Source organism: Amia ocellicauda, chromosome 10 (assembly GCF_036373705.1).
Source record: "Amia ocellicauda isolate fAmiCal2 chromosome 10, fAmiCal2.hap1, whole genome shotgun sequence".
In the NCBI taxonomy this organism is placed as follows: domain Eukaryota; kingdom Metazoa; phylum Chordata; class Actinopteri; order Amiiformes; family Amiidae; genus Amia; species Amia ocellicauda.
The window spans coordinates 19,668,720-19,691,840 of record NC_089859.1 but is presented as its reverse complement, the minus strand read 5'-3'; the positions used below and the strand labels follow the sequence as shown (position 1 = coordinate 19,691,840).

The following is a 23,121-nucleotide window of genomic DNA, read 5'->3' as shown; positions in this document are numbered from 1 at the left end:
GTGTGTAGGTAGGTAGGTAGGTAGGTAGGTGTGTTGTTCAGAATACGTGGCTGTGCTGTATCATAGTTCTCTTGCAAACATCAGTGGCAGCTGACAGGCCCAACCGTCGCAGGCATCTGTCCCGGCGGCGCTAATTTGCATAGGGAAATTGTGTTGTGTGGAGCTCGGCCGTGGGGGGATGGGACGCACTGTCGCTGCTGCGGTTCTGATGGCCCGTTTCAAGAGGGAAGACCCGTGTGATCAGGAGGATGTCTCTGTGCAATATGGAGACCTGCAGTCAAGTGACTCATGGCTGGTGCCAGGCGTCTCACTGCAGCGCCTTCTGACTGAGCCGGCCGGTACCAGCCTGTGGGTAACCCATCTGCTGCTGGGTTAAAACTTCAGCGTTCTTAGTATATTCTTGAGGATATAACCCATCAGCTTTGTACACGATTGTTTGGAACAGCCTTAGTATTTTGAAATGAACATCAAATATTTTTTATATAAACAAATGGGCCTAAAAATCAGTCACCGTTTCCTTCAGATTCGTCCCTCCCTTTCGGTTCAGTTTCCTTCCTGCTGTATCAGTGAGACCAGATTTACCGACCTGAGGGTTTTATCTGTTAAAACCTTGAGGCAGGGCAGGCTCCCCTGGTCCTGAATATCCGGACAGGAACCTCTGGACTGTTCTGGAACGCAGGTTTTCCTGTCTTTAAGATGAAGGAAATGAAGCTGGGAACCGTGATCTGTAATCGCAGTTTTCCTGATATAACTATTTGGACTGTGAAGATGAGGTGGGGTTGGTATTGGGATATTTCTGTATTGTGTCCCCAGGATTCGACGTTGTGCGACACACAGCCCTGTGTATCCTGGTGTCCGGGCACACCTGCAGGGTGCAGTGGGCCTCTGATCCCTCAGACTGGCAGCTCTGCTCAGTGTAACAGGTCACAGTGGGTGAAGGCACATCTAGCTCACAGCTGTCTCAGTGCAACAGGGGTGGACCACAGCTGTGACCCACCTGCATGTAAAGAGATGCCTCCTTTTGAATTGTTTTGAATTCCCTTGGGATCTCGATCTGGTCCGATAGTTTCAATTTGATTCAGTGTGTTTTTGTTCTGCTCATTACCAGTACCGCGTCCCAAAGGAACAGGCAGGAGGTGAGAGCGGGCTTTATTGTTGATCAGGTGTTTGAAACCAGCGCACTGAGGGAATCCCAGGTGATGGTCTGTCTTTGGTGGGGTTTGTTTGTTTGAAGCTCCAGACCCAGAAATGTTTGAGCATTTTGAGAAGGGCGATCTGTCCCGGAGTCCGAATGAGGCTTGTTTTGAAGCAGTACCTGGAATCTGTCATCGGCTCAAGAGTGGCCTGGTCTGTGATTGATGGGTCTGTCTCTGTGCTGCCTGGTTCTGTCTGGATCGGTCAGCTGGGGGTCAGGCTGTGTCCTTGTCTTACCCTCTTGGCTCGTTGCACAATAGACGCACAACCTTTGCTGCCAGTGCACTACAACGCCTGTTTTAGAGGCAGGGAGGCAGACGAACAGCCTTCACATCAGTGGAGCAGATAATAGAACACTTCTACTTCCCTTATACATTAAATATTGTTAAAATTAACTGTAAATAGCTTGCAATTGTATATTCGCAAAAATATATAATTGTAATGTTATTTAAAATGCTTCAGTTGCAAAAAATGTGTTTATATTTGTCTGAATAATTCGTAATGCGATTTAAATTATAGTTTTTTATATAGCTCTGTGTTCTAAAGGACTCATTTAATAAATACATATAATTGTTTGCTTATGAGCGAGTGTGCGTGCAAAGACTCCCGTGGCCCCTAAAAGCTGATCCTGATCCATCGAATACACTGATGTGTTTGATCCGGATCAGAAATGGCAGTGTAAACGATCACTGTGTCTCTTTAAGCCACTGTTTGGTCCATTGGTGTGATTTGAGGTCAGGGCCGGAGACCCTCGGCACACAAGACTGAAACAGACTTCCTCTTAATGGCACAGACTGGCTGAGTGACTCGTGATGTTAGTGATTGTGCTCTCGGTCACATGCTGCTGTATGTGCTTCATGTATTGATTTATCTCTCACTGCAAACGCCATGAACCGTTTCAAAATAAATAAATGGAAGGAGGAGCGCAGGGAGCCCTCAGGGACGCCCACATACAGCACAACACAGCACATGCTCTTCACACGCAGAATGTGGTTCAGCAGTGCAGTATTTCTTATTTTTTCCTGTGCTTTAAACCACAAGTGCATTCAGCAGAAGCAGGTGGCCTCCAGTCAGCCAGTCCCGGCCGTGCCCTGGCGCCCATACCACCTGTGCCCAGTGAGCAGAGAGGCAGCTGTGCCAAGACCAGGGGTGACGGCTACCCCAAACTGCAAGCCCCTCGTTTCCCACCGCCTCCCTGAGAGAGTGCTCTCTGTCCTGAGCCGTGTGGAAGGCGACTCGCCCGCCCCAGCTCCTTGCTCAGAGCCCTGATTTCCCAGTGCTCTGGTCCTGCTCTGGTTTGCCAATCGCAGTGGCCGGCTCCGTTTCCACCACAACGGCAGTATGACGGAGCGCCAGGGAGCGCACAAGGTCACTGCACAGCAAACACAGCTGAGGGATTGTTTTCTCCGCTTTTACTTTTTTTTTTCTTCCTTCTTCCTCCCCCCCCGTACAGGTTTGTGATTTCTCAACTGCAGCACAGAAACAGCGTCCTGCCTGGCTTTGTGTGTTACGTGTTTGCATGTGCTGTACTGAGACAGAGCAACACGTTATTCTGTGAGGTTTTGTAATTAGCTGCTGCGTTGAAGACTGTTTCTGCAAGATCAGTTTGATTACAGAGCTGTGATTGACATCCTGAGGACCGTTTTCTACGATCGTCCGTCATTCAGATTCACCCTGCGCTCCTTGTGTGTTAGTTTGTGTTTGTATTGTCTACAGACTCTCAAAATAAATCTGCTTCCCGTCTCGTATTTCTTTTAAATAGTTAATTTCTTTAATTAAACAGTGATTCCTTATTACCAGCCCGATTTCTGCTTTCAAAACAGAGTAAAACATTTCCTAACAATCCCAATCCCTTTGCACACACTTGCAAAATCAACACATTCCTCTTGGCACCAAAAATGCTTTTCTTATTGGACATTTGTTTTTTTTCTCTCAGCTTCTGAGATGCACACTTCAGTGAATGCAGCGCAGTTTTGCTGAATCTCCCGTTGTGTGCCAGTTGCTCCGGTTGAGTGGATTTATCTGCTAAAATGACTGAACGGCTGCTGACTAACGGTCAGGTGTTACCTGATGAGTATAGAGTTACAACCATGTGACCAAACAGAAAATAGATAACGATGCAGGGAATCCTTCTCTCCAGTGTGGGTTAGCGGACCCTAGTGTGTGGATGCCGTGTTCAGTTCCCAGCCCTGTGCTCTGCAGTTGGACTGTGCTGGGTCACGGCGTCATGCAGGTGTGTGTTAGAGCCAGTGTTTGGACTGCTGCCCTTGAGCTGTAACTTCAGCGCCACCCCTGCCCACTGCGAGACCACGGACACAACAGACACCTTTTCTGAGCCGGTCCACACTCTGTCCGCATTGTTGCTCGTGGACAGCGGTACCAAGATCCACTTCTGTCTTGGATCAGGGCCCGATCAGGCCGATCATAGCTGCACCGATTCACCACTCGGGTCAAACCCCATTTGTGTTCGGGTCCCTTTATCCGAGTATTTCTGCAGCTCTGTCTCTCTCAGGGACGGAGAGTTTTCTGGACATGCTCAGTGTGGGGGTTGTGCCTCGGGGGGGTAAAAATAGAGAGGCAGGAAAAAGGCTTTTGCTCCCAAAGCACAACTGTTCCAGAAGCACATGATTCCTCAGGATCCAGACAACGCAGCTGAGTGGGAGCAGAAAGCATGATCTCAGGACTTTTATATTTTGGGAGTCCATTGCTCGGCAACCGGCAAAAACAGAGCTGTAATCTGATGCGGCAGCACAGACTTTGACATCTCTCCAGCATTTTGTCGAATATTTTCGAAACATAATTATTCACAGCGCAGTAGGTCAGCGTTGTGAATTGGGTATTGTTCTGCAACGGGGTCTCGGGCTCGGGGGCTTTTCTGCTCTCTGTACAAATGGACTTTTGGCCAAAAAAAGTTTATTTAAAAAAAGATGGGTTTGTTTTCTGGTTTAGAGAGAGGAAAAAAGCCCAGTATATAATAGCGGATTGTTTTTGATTAAAGTGCTGCGCTGGTTTGGGAACGCCCTTGTATTGTTGTTTATTTGACTGTTAAAACAGACACAGGAAAAAAAAGGTTCCATAGTCAAATTCAAACGCCTGAATGGTATTTGCATCTGTGCGTTTCTGATCGCGGACAGATACTCCGTGATACACGATATCAAAGTGCAGACTGATGGGACGAGACGCATAGTTTATCGCCCCAGATTAAAGATGTGCTCGACTGTAGGTTGTGTCCATCGCACAATTTCAACTGAAGAGCGGAGAGTCAGGGGGGAGGTTGCTAAACAAACCAACCTCTTTGTGTTCTATATTGCGTTGCAGTAGATCACCTTTCTCCCAGCACCATCGATAAAGCCTGCAGAGATGAGCCGTCGCACAGAGATTTATGCAGCCTGTGTCAGCAGCCCGGCTCTCAGTCTGGGAAACTGCGCCTCTCAGTGAGATGCGGCTGTGAAATGGAGAGGGCCGGTGCTGGGATCGGTTCCTATATATCCATATATATAAATATAAATATATAAGGTATCCATCCTCTGGTTCTACTTAATCATTATTTCCTGTTTGAACAAGATTAAAGAGAACCTGCGCTGAGTGACTTCACTGTGACGGGCTCCTGCTACACTACGACGCAAATACACAGCCCCACACCAGGGACAAACCAGCTACACAACTCTACTCCACCCCACACTGCCCGAAGGCTCCCTGACAGGGGTGAGGGGTTAAAGTCTCTTCCAAGTCCCTGCCACGTGCTGACGGACACGCTGAGGGCCAATGAGAGGCTGTAGACCGCCGACCCGTCCTCCTGCCGATGATGCTCCAAGGACTGGGGGTCCTGGGGTCTCCAGAGTGTCTCCCTTCCTGGCAGCCGCTGCTCAGACCCTAGTCCCAGGCCTCGGCGCTGCCCGTCGCACAGCCCTCCTGGCCTCCTGCCCCCCCCAGCACTGGCAAACACAGTGCGGTTTACTGGAGATGGAGCACAGAACCTTCTTAATCGGCCCAAACTGTTGCCCTAATCTGTACTGGAGGACTGGAGGAATACGAGCAGGAATATGTGAATAGAGCAGAAATGTGATCCGCAGTGGTTTCTGCTGAGAGTCGGTGATGCAGCTCTTTTTTTCTTTCTTTTTCTTTTCTTTTTCCATTCCCATCGTTGGGGGGGTGGGGGGTGGGGATCTCCCCTGTCTCTGTGCCTCTGCTTCCCCCCGGTGGTGGGATGTGGGATCACAGCGTCAGTGCTAGCATTGTGTAAACCCAGTCCTGTTTCACAGCGATGCGGTTCTGTGACTAGCTTGCAGTTTAGTTCTGACCGCAGGCTGAGGCGACAGAAGAGGGGGATAGAGAACAGGACGGGGGTGGGGCTAGAGTGGCACGAGACCCCGTGGATGTTGTGGAGTCTGCAGAGAGAGTGGGTGTGGGTGGGGCTGAGCAGGAAGGTGGGAGCTGGTGAGGGGTGACCGGGAACCATGGTGGGGAGGTCAAATACGAGCGGATGGAGCGCTGGAGAGGCGCTGTAGCAGAGATCTCATCCCCCTCCTGATGGAGAGGGAGCAGATTGAGAGGGAGCTGAGCCAAGAGTGGAGGAGGGCCAGTGTGGAGAGAGAGAGAGAGAGAGAGAGAGAGAGAGAGAGAGAGAGAGAGAGAGAGAGAGAGAGAGAGAGAGAGAGAGAGAGAGAGAGAGAGAGAGAGAGAGAGAGAGAGAGAGAGAGAGAGAGAGAGAGAGAGAGAGAGAGAGAGAGAGAGGACAGCAGTAAGTGCAGGAGAGCCAGGAATGAGGAGAGCTAGGCTGGTAGAGAGAGAGAACGTGGAGGTCAGGAGAGTGACACGGAGAGAGTGGAGGTAAGAGAGGCAGAGGAGGTGCAGTGGGGAAGAAGTGAGGGAAAGGAGGAAGATAAATGGATGGAAATAGTGCAGAGGAGTATAATCAAGCCAAGAAAGATCTAGAGGAGAGCAGGCATCCTCAGATTAAAATCTGACACAATAACTCCACCTCGGAGGAGCAGCTGAGTGATGGTGGGCTGTTCAGTAGGACAGAGGGCTGCTCGCTGCCGTCGGGTTGGTTGACTGTAGTCTTGTGTCTTCTGGGCATGAATGGAAGTCGGATGCTGGTTGTATCTCCCTGACAGCAGGCTGCGCTGAGGGATACCTCTGTTTGTGCGTGACAGTTGAGTAGTTGCGTGTGTCTGTGTTGTTTGTTCCTCATTGTGAGTGGGCCTGGTTCTCACACAGGCTGGGCTGGTACAACCTGCAGTGATGTCACAGTGATGTCGTGTGTGCCCTATGGGCCCTGGCACACCTGGTTAGGTGGCAACTGCGGGTGTAAGTCTGACCTACTGGTGTCGCTGCCTGGATCCAGTGCCAGTGTCTGTGTGGCAGTGTTGAATCGGTGTAGTGTGACAGTCTGTGTGTTGGTGTTGAGTGTGTGTGAGGCCGTGCTCAGTGTTGTGTGTCTGTGTTGCAGGCGCCTGGCTGAAGAGCAGTCTGGGCTTCGTGCAGAAGGAGGAGGACCAGCTGACTCTGACCTACATCGCCCCTCAGCTGGGGTACTGGGTGGCTGCCATGTCTCCACTGAACACGGGTGAGTGAACACGCACACGCACTAATACACTTACACACGCACACACACTGATACACACAGACAATCACACGCGCACACCCCCCACATGCACTCATACATTTGCTAACACACGCACTAGTACACTCAGACAATCGCACAAGCAGTAATACTCATACACACCCACAGGCACTCATACACTCACTTGCACAAACACACACACGCACATATGGACAATAAAGAGCACTGTGACTATTACAATTGATTTGGGTTGTGTTTTGTTTTTGCGAGCGCCGACCGACTATCCTTGTGTATTTATAGCACTTTCCCCTGATAGAAGGAAAATGTCTAGGTTTTTTAGTGTCTTTTGAAGGCGAAGGCAGAGCGGTGTTCAGCTCTTCCCTAAATGCAGAGCCAAGGCGCGGCTCTGGCACAGGCTGCTGCAGTTATTTATTTATTTAGTTTGTTCTCTGTTTTGCTTCCTTTCCTCCGTTGTGATCAATCGTTAGGCTCTTGCTGCCGAGGGGAACTCTTGAAACGTGTCCAGGACCAGCAGACCGCACTCAGCTCTGACGGTGGGGGAGACACAAAGAATGTTGTGTGTCTGTAGATTAGTGACACAGCATTCCTAGTCTAGAGGAGACGCAGGACAGGAATGGATCAGGGAAGGACAGGATAGGACAAGGTCTTCTGTTTCTCGCTGCTCCTGAGTGCTTCATTGAACCCATTACTGCAGTAAAGGGCTGAAGATCAGTTCTGGCCCCTGATGCCCTGCAGGGCCGTGGCTCTGTGTGGGCCAGCAGAGCCAGGAGCCCTGCCCTAGATGCTGACCCTGCCCTGTGTGTGTGTTGCTGCAGGTCCAGTGGTGGCGAAGGACATCAGCACCTACCACACTGTGTTCCTGCTCACCATCCTGGGGGGCATGGCCGTCATCCTGCTGATCCTACTCTGCCTGCTGCTCTACTACTGCAGGTGAGCCTGGGGGGGGGGGCAAAAGCTCAGCATAGTACAGTCCAATACAACACAGACCAATATAGCCCAGTGCATTATAGTGCAATACAGCCCAGTCCATCATAGCCCAGTCCAAAACAGCACAGTAGAATCACACTATTTTAAAACCTTCCACTCCTGGTTGCACTGTCGAGCTCAGCGAGAATTCAGCACAGTCTTCTTATTGGGATGGCCCTCGTCTCGACAGCCCCACAGCCCCGACACGCTTAACATGCAACTGTCAATAAACCCAGAGGGACTCACGAGCGAAACCACAAGACCCGAACGATCTCACTCGGACTCGGCTGCTCCGGCTGGAACTGAAGCAACTGTTGGTAATGTAACCAGAGAGATTTAACCGGTTTGTTTTGCTCTCCCTCTCCCTCAGGAGGAAGTGCATCAAGCCCCGGGCACACCACAGGAAGCTGACGCTGGGCTCGGCGCTGGAGAGCTCCACGAGGGACCAGGCCACCTCCATGTCCCACCTGCACCTGATCAGCGAGGCACACCTGGAGATGGTGTCGTGCGGCGAGGCCGACCTGCACACACCGATGCTCAGGCCCTCGTACACCGCTGCCTCCCGGGACTTCGGCTCCCGCCAGGAGCTGCTGTCTGAGCATGGGGACCCGGGCCGGAACCGCGGCTCGCTCAACAACCTGGCGTCCCGCGCCGCCCTCCTCGAAGACTACCAGAAGTCTGTGGAGACCTTCCCACTGAAGGCCATCAGCTCCGGGGAGCCCTCCGAGGGGTACGAGTCTCCTGCCCGCGCGGACTGCGGCCGCAGCTACAGCTCCATGGCCTCGCAACCGCTGCTGGACAAGAGAGGGCCACCGGCGCAGGGGCGGGCAGTCAGCGGTCACCTGTCCCCGGACCGCCAGAGCACCGAGCCGCTGCGGACCCCGGACAGCCCCTGCTCGCCCGAGAGGGACGCCCTGGGGGACCGGCGGCGCGTGGAGGCAGAGTACCTGATGTCCCGCTCGGTGGATCACCTGGAGCGCCCCACGACCTTCCCCCGGCCTGGCCGGCTCACCTGCTGCAGCTCGGTGGACCAGGTGAGTGACGGCGCGTACCGGCGCGTGCTGCCCACCCTGGTGATCCCGGCGCACTACATGAGGCTGCCCGGGGAGCACCCATACGCCGGCCAGGCACTGCTGCTGCAGACCGAGGAGCAGAGCGAGCTGGAGACTATCCAGGCTGAGCTGTCCGCCTCGCAGCCCCCCGGCCAGCCCCCGCCGTGCCGCTCCTCCGAGCACCTGCAGCTGTCCTCCCAGGACCTGTCCCAGCGCGGGCGGGGGGCCGTGGTGCCAGAGTCGCTGTCCATCCCCGGCTCCCTGAGCGAGGCCGGCCTGGTGCAGATGAACGGTGAGGACCAGTTGCTGGCGGAGAAGACGCTGCTGGAGCTGCGGGGGGGCAAGCCGCTGCCGCACCCCCGTGCCTGGTTCGTATCTCTGGACGGGCGCTCCAATGCCCACATCCGCCACTCCTACATCGACCTGCAGCGGGCAGGCCGGGGGGCCGGGGGCAGCCAGGACGCCAGCCTGGACTCTGGGGTGGACATGCATGAGCCCCGGCTGGCCCATAGGATGCGTGAGCGCCGGGCCCGCAGCCACACCCCCGCGCCAACCCCCGCTGTGCCCTACACCCAGCTAGTGTTCGTGGACGACCTGGAGGACGGGGCGGAGCAGAGCAGCCCGGAGGACAGCGGCCCCCTGCTGGACCAGCCGCCTGACGTGGAGGAGGAGGAGGAGGATGAAGGAGAGGGGGAGCAGCTGCGGGAGGACGGGGGTGAGGAAGAGGCCCCCTCACTCGGCCCGTTGCCGGAGACACGCCTCCCGACTGAGCCGCCCCCCCCCACCAGCCCCCCCACCCCGCCTGATGACGCCCCCTGCCTGGACGAGGGGCCGGACGACCAGGACGAGAAGAAGAGCCCCTGGCAGAAGCGCGAGGAGAGACCCCTGCTGGCCTTGAACCTGAAGTGAGACATGCTGGCCGAATGGCGCTGGGAGAGATGGGGACAGAGAACGTCTAATAATAATAAAGGGAGGGGGGGGGGGAGAAAAGTTGCCAAAAATAAAAGGCTTTTAGGGAGAAAAGAAGCTTGTGTGAAAAAAACAACAAACACCTGCGGTGAGCATTTTATGCACAACTGCTCTGCCTTTAAAACTAAGTGACTAGAGACAAATGTGGCCGTCGGCTCCGGGTGCGACTGCAGAGAGGACAGAGCGCTTCAATCTGCCGGCTGCAGTGGGACTGAATATCGACTGTGCTGACCTGGGGCAGCGGTCCATCGATACAGGACCGTCCCGAGACATAGAGGGATGGATCTGAAAGGGTTTTAATCCTGTCACTATACAGAGGCTTGGGTTGTGCTGACGGATGGCTATGCATTGCTTTTTTTACAGTAGTACCTTGTTGCTTAAGATGCCTTTTTGTAATTTTGACAAGTGCTTCATACTTTTAGTTGTAAACATTTTAACGAGTACTTTAACGTGAGGGCGACTGATCTTCTGCCCACAAGAAGCGGAACGAAAGCCTTTATCTGATACCAAACTGAGTTCTGTGTCAGTCGCTCGTCCACCATTTTGCTTCCATGTTATCCAAGTGCCTTTTTCGGTGTTTACGTACACAGATTCCACAGACCCATGACAAACCCCATCTTTCTTTTTCTTTTTCTTTTTTTCTTTTTCTTTACATAGCCAACACACAGACCATTCCTCCTGCATCATTCACGTCCCTCTCATTGCCTGCATGCAGTAAGACCAGCCACCGAGCTGATCCACTTCAAGTGTTCCTCCGTAGTTTCCCGCCACTCTTTTTATTTCCCTCGGCAGTGATGTGGATTCTGTTTGGCCATAGGTAGACATCGTTTCAAAGGAGTAGCCATAGCCTGACGGTTGTGCGTGTGCGAGCGTGTCTGTTTGTGCGAGTGTGTGTGTATGACTTTGTGTGAGGTTGTTCCTGAAAGCTCACGGTGTGCAGACCCCGCCGATGCTCTTATCGGAAGACGAAGAGCTTGAAGCGTGATGCCGTGGTGTGTGGAGGTGGTTTGCGGACGGCACCCTGTATTTCTGTAGTCTAGTCCGTGCCAGAGTGAGCCTGCAGAATGTGTAACCGGATGCTTGTGTAACTAAGCTTTATGCTTCAGAATAAAGAAGTGGATGAATTGTACTCTGCGCTGTGTGCATTGTACAACAACACCTCTCTTCCCATGACACACAAGTACAGCATGCGTCTTTCTCACCTCTCTCCCCGAGTGAGAGAGAGCGTAGGCGCCGGGGTTGTCATCGCAGCTTGGCATAGAAGGACTGTTCATCCAAAGGGCTGTTCTCTCAAACCAAACCTCTGAACTGTTCGGGGCAGATTGTCTTAAATACGCTGGAGGTGAGATCAATAAATCCTTCACCTTCTGCGTTGTTTTTGGAGTCTCGCTGGTCTAAACAATGCCTTTGTTTCGTTTTGATTAAATAACTTGTACTGTATTAAATGCTTTGCAAATGCAAACTCATCTGTTGGGAAAAAAGGAAATGGGAGTCTGACATTGTTAATCATTACTACACGTCATGCAGGCAGACACTCATAGTTTCTGAACACAATCCAGCTGGAGGGCCGACCTGGGGGGGAAAAAGCCCAACGAGCTCTGAGAACACTGAGGGGGAACCCAAATCCAGTACACACTACTGGAGAATAATGTGTAAAACCACAGAGTGTGGAGGACAAACCCCCCAGCACCCTGCCACACCTCTCTTCCCCCTTCCCTGAATGTATCCTTCAGTTTTAAATAAATGCAGAAACCAAGTACATTTCTTTCTATTACCTTTCTTTGGTTCTTTCTTTTCAAGTTTGAAACGTTTTAATGCCGGTATGCTGTCAGCACGGTAAGTAGGTGTTCACCAGGCTGCAGCTCAGATGGCACTCATCTGTCTGCAGAGACGCCGTCACACTGTGTGCAACATGCCTGCTATGGAGGGTCTCTGCAGGGTGGGGAGGGACATTTATGTGGTAAAGCTGCGCTCTTGTGTGGACACATCACCACAGACAGGCACACAGAGGTGTAAACGAACCCGAGACAGTGAGCAGCATGTTGAGTCAAGCCTAGTGACGTGAGCTGAAACCATTCAGTCTCTCTCTCTCTCTGTGCCGCAGACTGAAAGTGGGAGATGCTTGTTCAGTTACACTATATTGAAAACCAGTCACATGCTCTGTGTTATTGTGTTGACTGATCCTGTCTTCAGGTGGTAAGTAGTATATTCTACTCCTGTACATGGCATAGTACGGGAAAGGCAGGCACATTTCTGACTCCTTTGCGGTGCACTAGTGTAAATGCACCCCCCCAAGCTGAGCATTAAACTCTTTTGCTGTTCTACTGGAAAAGAGAATTCCTGCCACTTTGTTCCTTGAGAAACCCCACAGGTCTGGTGCTGCCTGTCCCAGCCTGCCGAACACACTCTTCACACTGTGACGGCTGTCCGATTAACTGACACGGCTGAGGTTATAGCCTGTAGCTGCAACCAGCAGTCTTGTGCAGGAGAGCCGGGTAGCGAGGATTGTAGTTTAATAATAATCCTAATTCTGCCAAGCCTGACTGACAGGTAGAGACCGTGGGAATCTCGTTCACTTGTAATACCAGTCATCAGCAGCCTTATTATAGGCCACATTTTTAAGTATAATTGCATATATGATATCAATTACATTTGGTGAGTGTGTGTGTCTATAGTCTACCTTGCTGTCCCTGTCTGAGTGCTGAACTAGTGCTCCAAGGCCAGGTCTGGAGTCGCCTCCTGCACTACTGTACTGAGAAAAACAGCTATAGTCAAGAATTATGACATATTTTAATTGATGTATTTGTTCTAAATCATTTCAATCTATTGTTTGAATCATAAGAGATGCACTTGCTGAAGGGCAGGCTCAAAGCCGCACCCCTGGGTGTAAGAGTCGAGTGACAGAGACAGCTCAGCCATTAGCAGTGTGTTGAAACACGTACACACTACAAGGGACGCAATGTAGCGCCGAGCCTGAGCCACAGCATCACTGACGGCTGTAGTGCTGGGCTGTGATTGGCCTGCCTTGCGGACCAGCTGATCCAGTGCTGCCGTTTGATTGGTCACTTGAGTAGCGGGGCTGTAGCAGAGGCGCTGCTGTGATTGGTCAGTGGAGGAGCGGGGCTGTCGCAGAGGCGCTGCTGTGATTGGTCAGTGGAGGAGCGGGGCTGTCGCAGAGGCGCTGCTGTGATTGGTCAGTGGAGGAGCGGGGCTGTCGCAGAGGCGCTGCTGTGATTGGTCAGTGGAGGAGCGGGGCTGTCGCAGAGGCGCTGCTGTGATGTAGGGATGAATTTAATAAGGTATACTTTCATGTTTAAATCTGTAAGTTTCCTATTTGTCCCGATGGAAAGTTTCATAATATTTCTGCCTTCAGCTTTAAGTATAAAAACCATAAAAACCTGATTAAATTATTATTATTATTATTATTATTGTTGTTGTTGATTTCTTAGCAGACGCCCTTATCCACATTGTGCTATAAATTACTGTAGTGCACCGAGATGATGTAGTAGTAGTAATTAATTAAGTAATAGTAGGAGTAATAGTAGGAGTAGTGGTAGTAGTTTTTCTGAACGGATCCTATTTCCCCGCATGTCCTCACCTGCGATGCAGACACGACAGTTATTTTGCTCATATTTATAAACTCAATTAGACGGTACGCGCTCATTGTCGGTACATTTAACACGGAAATGCCCTTTTAGTCTTTTTCTCGGTTTGTCTGTAAGTTTCAACCGATTATGTCAGACTTTGTCACATGGCTGAGTTAGTCTAACCTGGCCCTCGACGTGTCGCAGGGCCACAGGTCCCCCGGTGCGTCTGCTCACTGGGATGTCAAGTCTGACGGAGGCACAAAGGGCGATTCCACGTTGCGCAGATGTGCGCAGGTCTGCGCGGCTCCACCAATAGGATCGCTGGGATTCTGCAGGCTCTGTGCAGATCAATACCGCGACCGAAGCGCCGCATCCTCCGCAGCCTGTGGCCGCTCTCCCTGCGCAGACCGCGGCGCTGGGGAGGACGGCGGGTAGAGGGAGCTGTTGTGTGTCTGCGCTCTTTGTGCGTGTGCGTGTGCGTGTGTGTATGTGTGTGTTTTTATCCCCCTCCTCTCCGTGTGTCTCTCCCTTATTACAGATTTTTTCAGCATTTCTCTCCATGATGGCGGAGGACAGCGAGTCTGCGGCCAGCCAACAGAGTCTGGAGCTGGACGACCAGGATACGTGCGGCATCGACGGGGACAACGAGGAGGAGAATGAGCACCTGCAGGGGTAGGGCGCCTGTCTGCGGGCGGATGTGCGGTGAAAGCCCGGTACCTGCACGCACAGAGCAGCCCAGACTGCATGCCCCAGCACCCGGGCCTAGCGCGGCTTTGAATGGGTCCACGGGCGCGTTGTGGCCGGGGAAATCCAATGAGCAGCATCAGTGCCGCTCCGGCCGAGATGAATGTCCTCTCGGTGGTTGTTCTTCTATAAAACGCCTCAGCCCGGCGCTCGGTCGTGACATGTTGGCTGCCGTTTTATTATGAATGATGAGCGACTCCCCTCGCCGTGCAGAGCCGTGCGGGTCTTTCTGTGAATGCATGTATGATGTATGATGTATGCTGTATTCCCGGCCCGGTGTCGTGCTGACAGTGATGGGGGCTGTGGTGCACGTTGTCCCTTTAACTGCCGCCCCAGGATCGCAGCTCTCACGGCACCGGAGCGCCGCCAGCAGCAGCAGCCCGGCTCTCCTCACCGCACAGCCGCATCTGTGTTCAAATGCCCAGTGGTTCCCAAACCGGTCCGGGAGCACCTCCTGCTCTGCCGGTTTAATTGCAAATGAGCTCTTATTTATTTAATTGAACATTCGGTTGAACCGTTAGTTTAATTAAGAGTTCAATTAAGCAATTGAGAGCTCAGTTGGAACGAAAACCACTGGTCTGAACTGCTCTGCAGCTCCAGCTGTAGCCAGTTGTCTGGGACTGCGATACATTGTGTCTGCAGCCCTTATCTTGTAGGCTGTGAAACATTTATAAATATATTTAGAATGAATATCTGATTCAGAATAATAATAATATTGGCGTGTGAAGGAAAGAAAAGCATGATTTGATTTGTATGGATATATGTATATTTTTTTGGGATAACGTACAAATTATAACACTTTTATTTTTCTTAAAACAACACATCAGTTAGTCACAATCCCTGTTTACTAGGTGTGGAGTCATATTGCCCTGCTGTCAATAAAACGCGTTTGAGACATTCTGTTTTGCCAGAATAATCTTTACTTTTGCCCATAGTGTCACAGGAAAGTGTGCCCTCTTCTTTGCCCTCAACACTAAAAAAGCGTCGTTTTTGACATACACCTCCAGTATCCCAGAGTGGCTGTAGTAGATGATGTAATTTCTCCCGCTGTGGGACACATGAGCAGTTCCAGGTGTCTGTGAACACGTCCCAGTAGAGGACAGCAGCTGGACGGGGAGAAATTAGCAGGTGGCGTATGCTGCAAAAAAATAAAAGTAATCAGGAATTTTCAGTTCTGTTCAGTTTTCTCTTCCCGACGAGGATTAGAGTCAAGGGACGAGGAGCGGAGAACAGCCAGGAACACTTTCTCTGACAGTATAGTACTGTCTACACTGGAGTCACATTTCTCTCCTCTCGATTTGTGTTTAAATATGTTCTAGGCAATGTGCTTCGTTTGTAACAGCCACGCCACAAAAATAACCAAATGCGTGTTTGTTTAAATCAAATATTCCTTAAAAGTCGAGTGGGAGGACTTTGCATGGCAGTAGTGTAACTAGACAAACGTTACCGCAGACACTGGTGTGTTTTCACCACAGCAAAACCTTCAAAGCATGTCTGAGATCGGGAGAAGCATCTGCACCCACCTGGGAGCAGGAGCCTAAATCTGGAACAGATGTTTGTTGTCCTTAACCGTTTCTCCTTTTGCTGACAAAAAGTACATTTTCTTAAGTACCTCTGAGGAGTGGCCTTCTGCTGTTGAGTCTGCCGGCACATTGTCTTCGACTAGCTATCACTGGCAGTCAGTTTAAAGTTTTTAACTCCTGGTAGAGTTACAGCGTGTAGCTGGAGTTATAGTTGCTGTGTTTGTCTGCTTTTGCTTAGGAAGTCGTTCGATGACGATGCTCTTCTGTGTGAAAGACCAGCAGTATCTGTGTGTCCCATTGTGTTAAGAACATAAAGGTTACTGATGACGGGGACAATTGCCTGACATGCCTTTGCCTGGTCAGTAGCTATCCTAGTTTTTGCTCCGAGTGTCTTGTATTACTTCAAGAGAGTTCAACTACCTTGGTGGGATACTTGTTCCAAACACCCACAACTATTTGTGTAAAGTAGTGCCTACAAGTTCCAGTCTAGTTCCTTGTCAATATTTTCTGCTCGTGACTTCTGCTCCCCTGTTCCCTTGTGGAGCTGTGAAGGAGCTCCTGGGCTTGGCCTGGTCTGTCCACCTGTCCTGGTTTTGAGTTTCTGTGCGCAGGACCCTCTGTCTGTAATCTCCGCCAGTCAACATTAAACGGAAGCAGTTCCTTTCCCCTGTCCTTTTGTGACGTATTTTGGAGAGCAGGGATCGATCATTATGCTGGTCACTTTCTGACCTCTCTCCAGAGCAGCAGCGGCTGTTTAAAATATGCCTACACACTAGACACCTGCACAAAAACACACCTCAGCCCTCTGTGGCGTCTTCTTTTCTTGAGATCCTCCGGTGGCTTTCTCTGTGCCCTCGGATTTCCTTGTAGGTTTCTAGAAAATGGTCAGTGAAAGTCTCCAGATTTGAAACAGCAAATGAACAAACGCATCTATTTATTTCTCTCTCTATCTGTCTCTCGTGTGTGTGTGTGTGTGTGTGTGTGTGTGTGTGTGTGTGTGTGTGTGTGTCTACACATCAGGAGCCCAGGAGGAGACCTGGGAGCCAAGAAGAAGAAGAAGAAGCAAAAGAGGAAGAAGGAGAAGCCCGGTTCTGGAGGAACCAAGTCGGACTCTGCCTCAGACTCCCAAGAAATAAAGGTGCGATAGCAGCATGTCTGAGGGATGGGAAAGGGCAGAGCCTGCCATGGCGCACTGGGCCAAAGGGCCGAGGCTCCTTACTAAGGGCTAGTTAATAAAGTCTGTTTGGTTTGTGAGAGGCTAGTCCAAGACATTCGAGTTTAGGTTATATGGTTATATAAGTCTAGATGGTTCATGTGTCCTCTGGGAAGTAAATGCACTCAGCAGCCAGACACCTTGGAGTCTTGTCTCTCGTTAGATCCATTATGGATTTATTTCTAGATTGCGGATATATGCATCCTGGGGGGCTCCTCTCACCGTCTGCCCACCGTCCCTGCTTCTCTCTCCCTGTCTCTCCCAGAACCCAGCCATCCCCATGCAGAAGCTGCAGGACATCCAGAGAGCCATGGAGCTGCTGTCCGCCTGCCAGGGTCCCGCCAAGAACATCGATGAGGCCACCAAGCACAAGTACCAGTTCTGGGACACCCAGCCTGTCCCCAAACTCAGTAAGTGCCGCCCGCAGACGTCTGTAGCCCCAACGTGACACAGAGACCCTGAAGCCCTGAGTCTGCAGACCCTAGTGTACACGATTATTATAGACAGCCTGACTTTATCGTTCATTCCCACACAAGAGTCCAGCTGTGGGTTTAAAATATAGACAGTGATGGGTCTCTGCTCCAGCTCTGGGTGTAGAGTAGACACAGACAGTCCCTACTTCAGCTCGGGGTGTAAACTGGCCCTGACTTTTGTCCCTGCAGATGAAGTGGTCACCACCCACGGCCCCATCGAGCCGGACAAGGAGAACATCCGCCAAGAGCCCTACTCCCTGCCCCAGGGCTTCATGTGGGACACGTTGGACCTGGGCAGTGCCGAGGTGGTGAGTGTTGTGCACCCTGTGCATTTCAGGGGACCTCTGCTAGGAACGTGTTGTGCAAGCGCTGTGTGTGTTTTGTTCAGCACTTTAGTGGAAAGTGTGTGGTTTGTGTCGACTGTAGGTGGCCTCGGGCTGGACCATCAGCTAAGACATGAAGAATATGAATGAGGAGGAGGAGCGTGATAACCATGTCAATCACCACACACTGTGCAGTGCCTGGCATGCGGATTTAATCAGTGCTTGACAGTATTACAAACAGAGATTAACAAAAGGCACACGTATGAAATAAATGTATCAGTCGATTGGAGGGGGGTCAGAGGAGCATTTAAATACCCTGGTGTTCACAGGGCTGTACAGGGTCTGACTGAGAGGAAGATGAACTCAGTCAATGTTAGCTGCAGCGCTCAGTGTTTCACAGGAAGTGTGCAGCTCTGTCAGTCCCTCGCTCTGTGCGTTAAACACACATGGCAGGAGGTCCAGTCCTGGTCTGTCACTTCACAGCCACATGGTGTTCAACACCACTGTTCAGCCCGGCGTTCAGTGGACTGTTTTTTTAGTGTTCATCTTAAAACTCCCAGCTCGACCATCGCAGAGAGCCCTGTGATTGAAGAGGAGAAAGAACAGGAGTGTGTATTTTATTGCTGTACTGTTGTGCTTGCAGCTGAAGGAGCTGTACACGCTGCTGAACGAGAACTACGTGGAGGACGACGACAACATGTTCAGATTTGATTACTCACCCAACTTCCTCAAGTGGTAAGAGCCGAGGCCGAGCTTTCGCACCTTCACTGTTGGTGGGATTCACTCCCCCAGGAAACACTGCGCATTTAAAGGTTATACTGCCTTAAAATTGATAGATTTACATAAGACTTAATACTAAACAATATTATAAAAGGCATCTGTTGTGTAGAGAGCGCATGGACGTTGAAGTGTCCACCTGGTGTGTGTAACGCTCACTCAGACTCAGGAAGTGTGTCTCTAGTGAGGCCAATTACTTCACTTAATCCTTCCAGGGCAAGCTGACACTGATACAGCAAGCTCCTCCGTGTGGACAGGGGATTGTGTCCACGTGTTAAACTAATCCAGAGAGGGAGAGGGGGGGTTGTGATTATGTAACGCTTAGATCAGTCCTCTAGTCGGTGCCGGGCGTCGGGCTGGGTGTCTTTCATCTCCAGCGTGTTTATATTTCATCAGGTTTGATGCAGCTCTGTGGCTTTGGTCTTTGGCTGCGATTGGCTCATTTGTAGTCGGGTGCAAAGACAGTGTGTAATAATTAACACCTAATCCCGTCCCTGGTGCGCTCAGATAAGGGCTCAGGCTATTGATCGGCCTGTGTGGAAAGCACTTGAGATTGAGCTGAGTTTCCCCGAGTCTCCCCCGTCCTCTCCAGCCCTGATGGGGTTCATTAAGAGGTCAGAACAGAGGCACGTCAACACTTTTGCAATGTAAGGTTGCAATGTAATGTCTCTTCCTGCCCCAAGGCATTCTGTGGGAACAGTATGTTGAGTCAACACCATATTTTAAGCTATTCGCTATGAAGAAAGACAAACATAAAAACCCCAAATAAGCCTCACTGATCAACATCAGCACCTTATACATCAGCTCAGAGTGTGATGCCCCTGTTCCAGTGCGTGAAGTCACTCCTGTAGTGCGTCATGTTCTTCATACTGTAACAAATCAGGCGTGTTTCATTAACTGTGTGCTGTGTGTGCAGGGCGCTGCGGCCCCCTGGCTGGCTCCCCCAGTGGCACTGTGGAGTGCGTGTCTCGTCCAACAAGAAGCTCGTGGGCTTCATCAGTGCTATTCCTGCCAACATCCGCATCTATGACACGTGAGTGGGCGGAACCGGTCTGTTGTGGCCCTGGGCCGAGCGCTGGCCACTTCAGGGCCTCATCAGTATATTGGTGAATTGAGTTTAAATTCGAATTATTACATTTGACAATTATTCTAATTAAGATAATTTCTCTGTGTGTGTGTCCTCTGTGCATGCGTGTCCTCTGTGTGCGTGTGTGTCCTCTGTGCATGTGTGTCCTGTGTGTGTGTGTGTGTCCTCTGCGTGTGTCCTCTGCATGTCTGTCCCTCTCCCGGCAGTGTGAAGCAGATGGTGGAGATCAATTTCCTGTGTGTGCACAAGAAGCTGCGGTCGAAGCGCGTGGCACCGGTACTGATCCGTGAGATCACACGGCGGGTCAACCTGGAGGGGGTGTTCCAGGCTGTGTACACAGCCGGTGTGGTGCTGCCCAAACCTGTCTCCACCTGCAGGTACATAGGAGCCCCGGGGCCGTCACTGTCATACTGTCACCACATTGTCACTGCCTCTGCCCTGTCTGCTGTCTCTGTTGCTCTCCTGCTCCAGTGGTGTTGGTGTTCCCATCACCTCCACTGTCTCTCTCTCTGTGTCTCTGTCCCACTCTTCAACCTCTCTCTCTCTCTCTCTCTGTGTCTCTGTCCCACTCTTCAACCTCTCTCTCTCTCTCTGTGTCTCTGTCCCACTCTTCAACCTCTCTCTCTCTGTGTCTCTGTCCCACTCTTCAACCTCTCTTTCTCTCTCTCTGGTGTCTCTGTCCTGCTCTTCCTCTCTCTCTCTGTGTGTGACTGTCCCACATAGACCCTGTCTCTGATGCTGTGCTCCCTGCAGGTACTGGCATCGCTCTCTGAACCCGAGGAAACTGGTCGAAGTCAAGTTTTCCCACTTGAGCAGAAATATGACTTTGCAACGAACAATGAAGCTGTACAGATTACCGGATGTAAGCCATCGACCTTTATTCGCTCTCTCTCACTCACTCACTCTCACGGCAGTTTGTCTCATCTTGCTGTGCTGAAGTAGACCAACACAAAACCTTTAAACTCCAGTAGAGGGAGCCAGACAGCTCTGTCATGTTTGGGTGTGAGAAATGAAAGAGATGGCTGTTTATTTGTATATAGTCTGAAGTGTGTGTGTATACAAAAACACACATAAGCATATATCCACACACAAACACACATTTAGATGCACAGGTTAAGTTACAATTCTGTAAGTGTCAGTCACTCAGTGGAGAGGCGTCTTGCTGTATGGCAGTGCTGGTACCACGCCGCTGTGCCGAGTGAGTCTCAGTCGAGGTGTGCGTCTCTCTCAGGCCACCAAGACCGCCGGGCTGCGGGCCATGGAGAAGAAGGACGTGAAGCAGGTGCAGGAGCTGCTGGAGAAGTACCTGAGGCAGTTCCACCTGGGCCCGGTGATGGACGAGGAGGAGGTATGCCACTGGTTCCTGCCGCAGGAGAACATCATCGACACCTACGTAGTGGAGGTGAGAGGAAACAATGCGGGCCTCAGTGTCGGCACACCCCACGACACACACACCGACGCACTGGCTGCTGCTCCTCTGTAGGCGTGTCATGGCCGTGTTTGTGTTGCTCTGCCCTCAGGGCCCCGGCGGAGTGCTGACGGACTTCACCAGCTTCTACACGCTGCCCTCCACCGTGATGCACCACCCCATCCACAAGAGCCTCAAGGCTGCCTACTCCTTCTACAGCGTCCACACGGAGACGGCGCTGCTGGACCTGATCAACGACGCGCTCATCATGGCCAAACTGGTGCGTGCGTGCGTGTGTGTGTGTGTGTGTGTGTTAGTTAGTTAGTTGTGCTAGACTGTTGTGTTTCCAGCGTGTAACTTGGTTTGCACTGATTATAACTCCTGTCTTTATTGATTTGCTTATTAATTTATTTTTATTGTGGTTTGATTGTGAAGTGATTTGTGAGAGGTGGGGTGTGTTGGTGACAGTGGCAGCTGTATTTTCTCACAGTTACAGTAGAGGTGTAGTTGAACAGGCCTGAAACACTTGAGCTATAGATGAAGGTGCTGCCTCCATCACACTGAATGAGTTAGCAGAAGCCGGTATACAGGGCGACTTACAATTGTTACAGTATATCCCATTATTGTTACATAAGATTACGCATTTACACAGCTGGGTTTGTACTGGAGCATTCTGGGTACAGTACCTTATTCACCTGGGACTGAACCCATGACCCTCCATTCACACACCCTGACCCTTGACCTCTCACTGCAATCACAGAATAAATCCTGCCAATCATACCTTTTTTTGTTTGTTTACAATTGTTTCTAATAAAGGGTGCAAATACTTCTAACTACACCCGCAGAACTGGATGCTACCCAGAGCGCCTGATTGTGTTAGTTTGGTTGTGTAGTTGGTTGTGTAGAGAGACTGAAGTGAACTCGTCTCTCCCACAGAAAGGCTTTGACGTGTTCAATGCTCTGGACTTAATGGAAAACAAGACATTCCTCGAAAAGCTGAAGTTCGGTATAGGAGACGGAAACCTGCAGTATTACTTGTACAACTGGAAGTGTCCCCCCATGGATCCCGAGAAGGTAAGCGCTGTCCTGCGTCCTGCCCGTGCTGGGTGACAAACTCTGCAACACGTACCCTGGAGGTCTAACAGTCTGGGGTACAGATAGACACAACCCAAGAGTTTGTAAAGCACCCCCCACCACCATGTCCAGACACAGTTCAGAGGAGTGAACTGACGGAGGCCGGTGTGTGTCCGTATTCAGCCAACGCGTCTCCTCTCTTGCAGGTGGGCCTCGTGCTGCAGTAAGCTGTCCGTCCACAGACGCCCCCCGACACGACGCAGCGAGATGGAGACGCACTCTGACTTCTGCCCTCTGACCCTGGATTTGCTTCGCGGGAGCAGCAGCGCGCCAATCTGAAACGATCAAGTGAACAGAAACCATCGCTTCACGCCGTCCTCCTCGGTCCGGTTTATTTAACATGAGAACATTATTTCGCGTCACCGGGAAGCGGCGCCTATTTTAACCATTTACATCCTGAATGTGAAATCAAAGACTGCTCGAGACTGAATTTCATAAATATATTTTGTCCATCTGATCAAGGAATGGAGTTTTTCATTGTCTTAAATCCACACACGCACACACACACGAGCGCACACACACTCCTACACACGCACACGCATTTGACTCCTCATGTGTTGGGAGCTCTTTTGTTTCTGTTTTTTAAAGGAAGAACAAAACTGTTTTATCAGTCTTTCTTTTTTGTATGACGAAGGTGCAATGGTATGTTTGTTTGAGAGAGAAATTGTTGCTGATCTCTAGTGAAACACCAGATTGATATTTATTGACATGTTGTGCGGTTTATTGAAAAACTGAAGAATCCAAAGTACTTTTTATTTATTGACCTTCCTTTGATGTCATGGACTTTGGAGTTTAAACGGTGGCTGTAAAATCACAGGTCTGGGATTTTGTACAGTAGGATAAGAATGTATCGCAGAACTTCTCCATGTTTTTTAGCACAGTAAATCCTAACGAGCCAGCAGTCCTGTAATTCGACAGCGTCCGAGTTCCCGGGCCGAGCTGTGGCCGGTCATGAGTCGGACAGGGCCTCGCCCCTGTTTTAGCCAGACTTATTTACGATGGCGCTGTACGGCACTTTGCCGACAGCAGACACATTTTTAACTATTTCCCTACAATTCTGATATTTAGAATTGATCTTTTTAAC

At 51.0% G+C, this 23,121-nt stretch overlaps 2 protein-coding genes across 4 annotated transcripts in view; both read left to right on the top strand.

Moving 5' to 3' along the window:
* Window positions 1–11,539, top strand: part of fam171a1 (family with sequence similarity 171 member A1) — a 28,546-nt gene extending 17,007 nt beyond the window's left edge. For all 3 annotated transcript variants that reach the window (XM_066715429.1, XM_066715428.1, XM_066715430.1), the window contains 3 exons: window positions 6,647–6,763; window positions 7,597–7,711; window positions 8,118–11,539. In XM_066715429.1, coding sequence (XP_066571526.1) covers window positions 6,647–6,763; window positions 7,597–7,711; window positions 8,118–9,708 — 1,823 coding nt within the window. In that variant the 3' untranslated portion in view covers window positions 9,709–11,539. The remainder of the gene's footprint in view (window positions 1–6,646; window positions 6,764–7,596; window positions 7,712–8,117) is intronic.
* A 2,189-nt stretch (window positions 11,540–13,728) lies between these two features.
* nmt2 (N-myristoyltransferase 2) lies at window positions 13,729–22,494 on the top strand. Its single transcript, XM_066715425.1, has 12 exons — window positions 13,729–14,027; window positions 16,643–16,760; window positions 17,101–17,245; window positions 17,498–17,616; window positions 18,275–18,366; window positions 19,325–19,441; window positions 19,702–19,872; window positions 20,249–20,357; window positions 20,727–20,897; window positions 21,016–21,183; window positions 21,840–21,977; window positions 22,184–22,494. Exons 1-12 carry the CDS (start codon window positions 13,843–13,845, stop codon window positions 22,202–22,204), a joined length of 1,554 nt encoding a protein of 517 aa, XP_066571522.1. The 5' UTR covers window positions 13,729–13,842; the 3' UTR covers window positions 22,205–22,494.
* The last annotated feature ends 627 nt before the right edge of the window (window positions 22,495–23,121 follow it).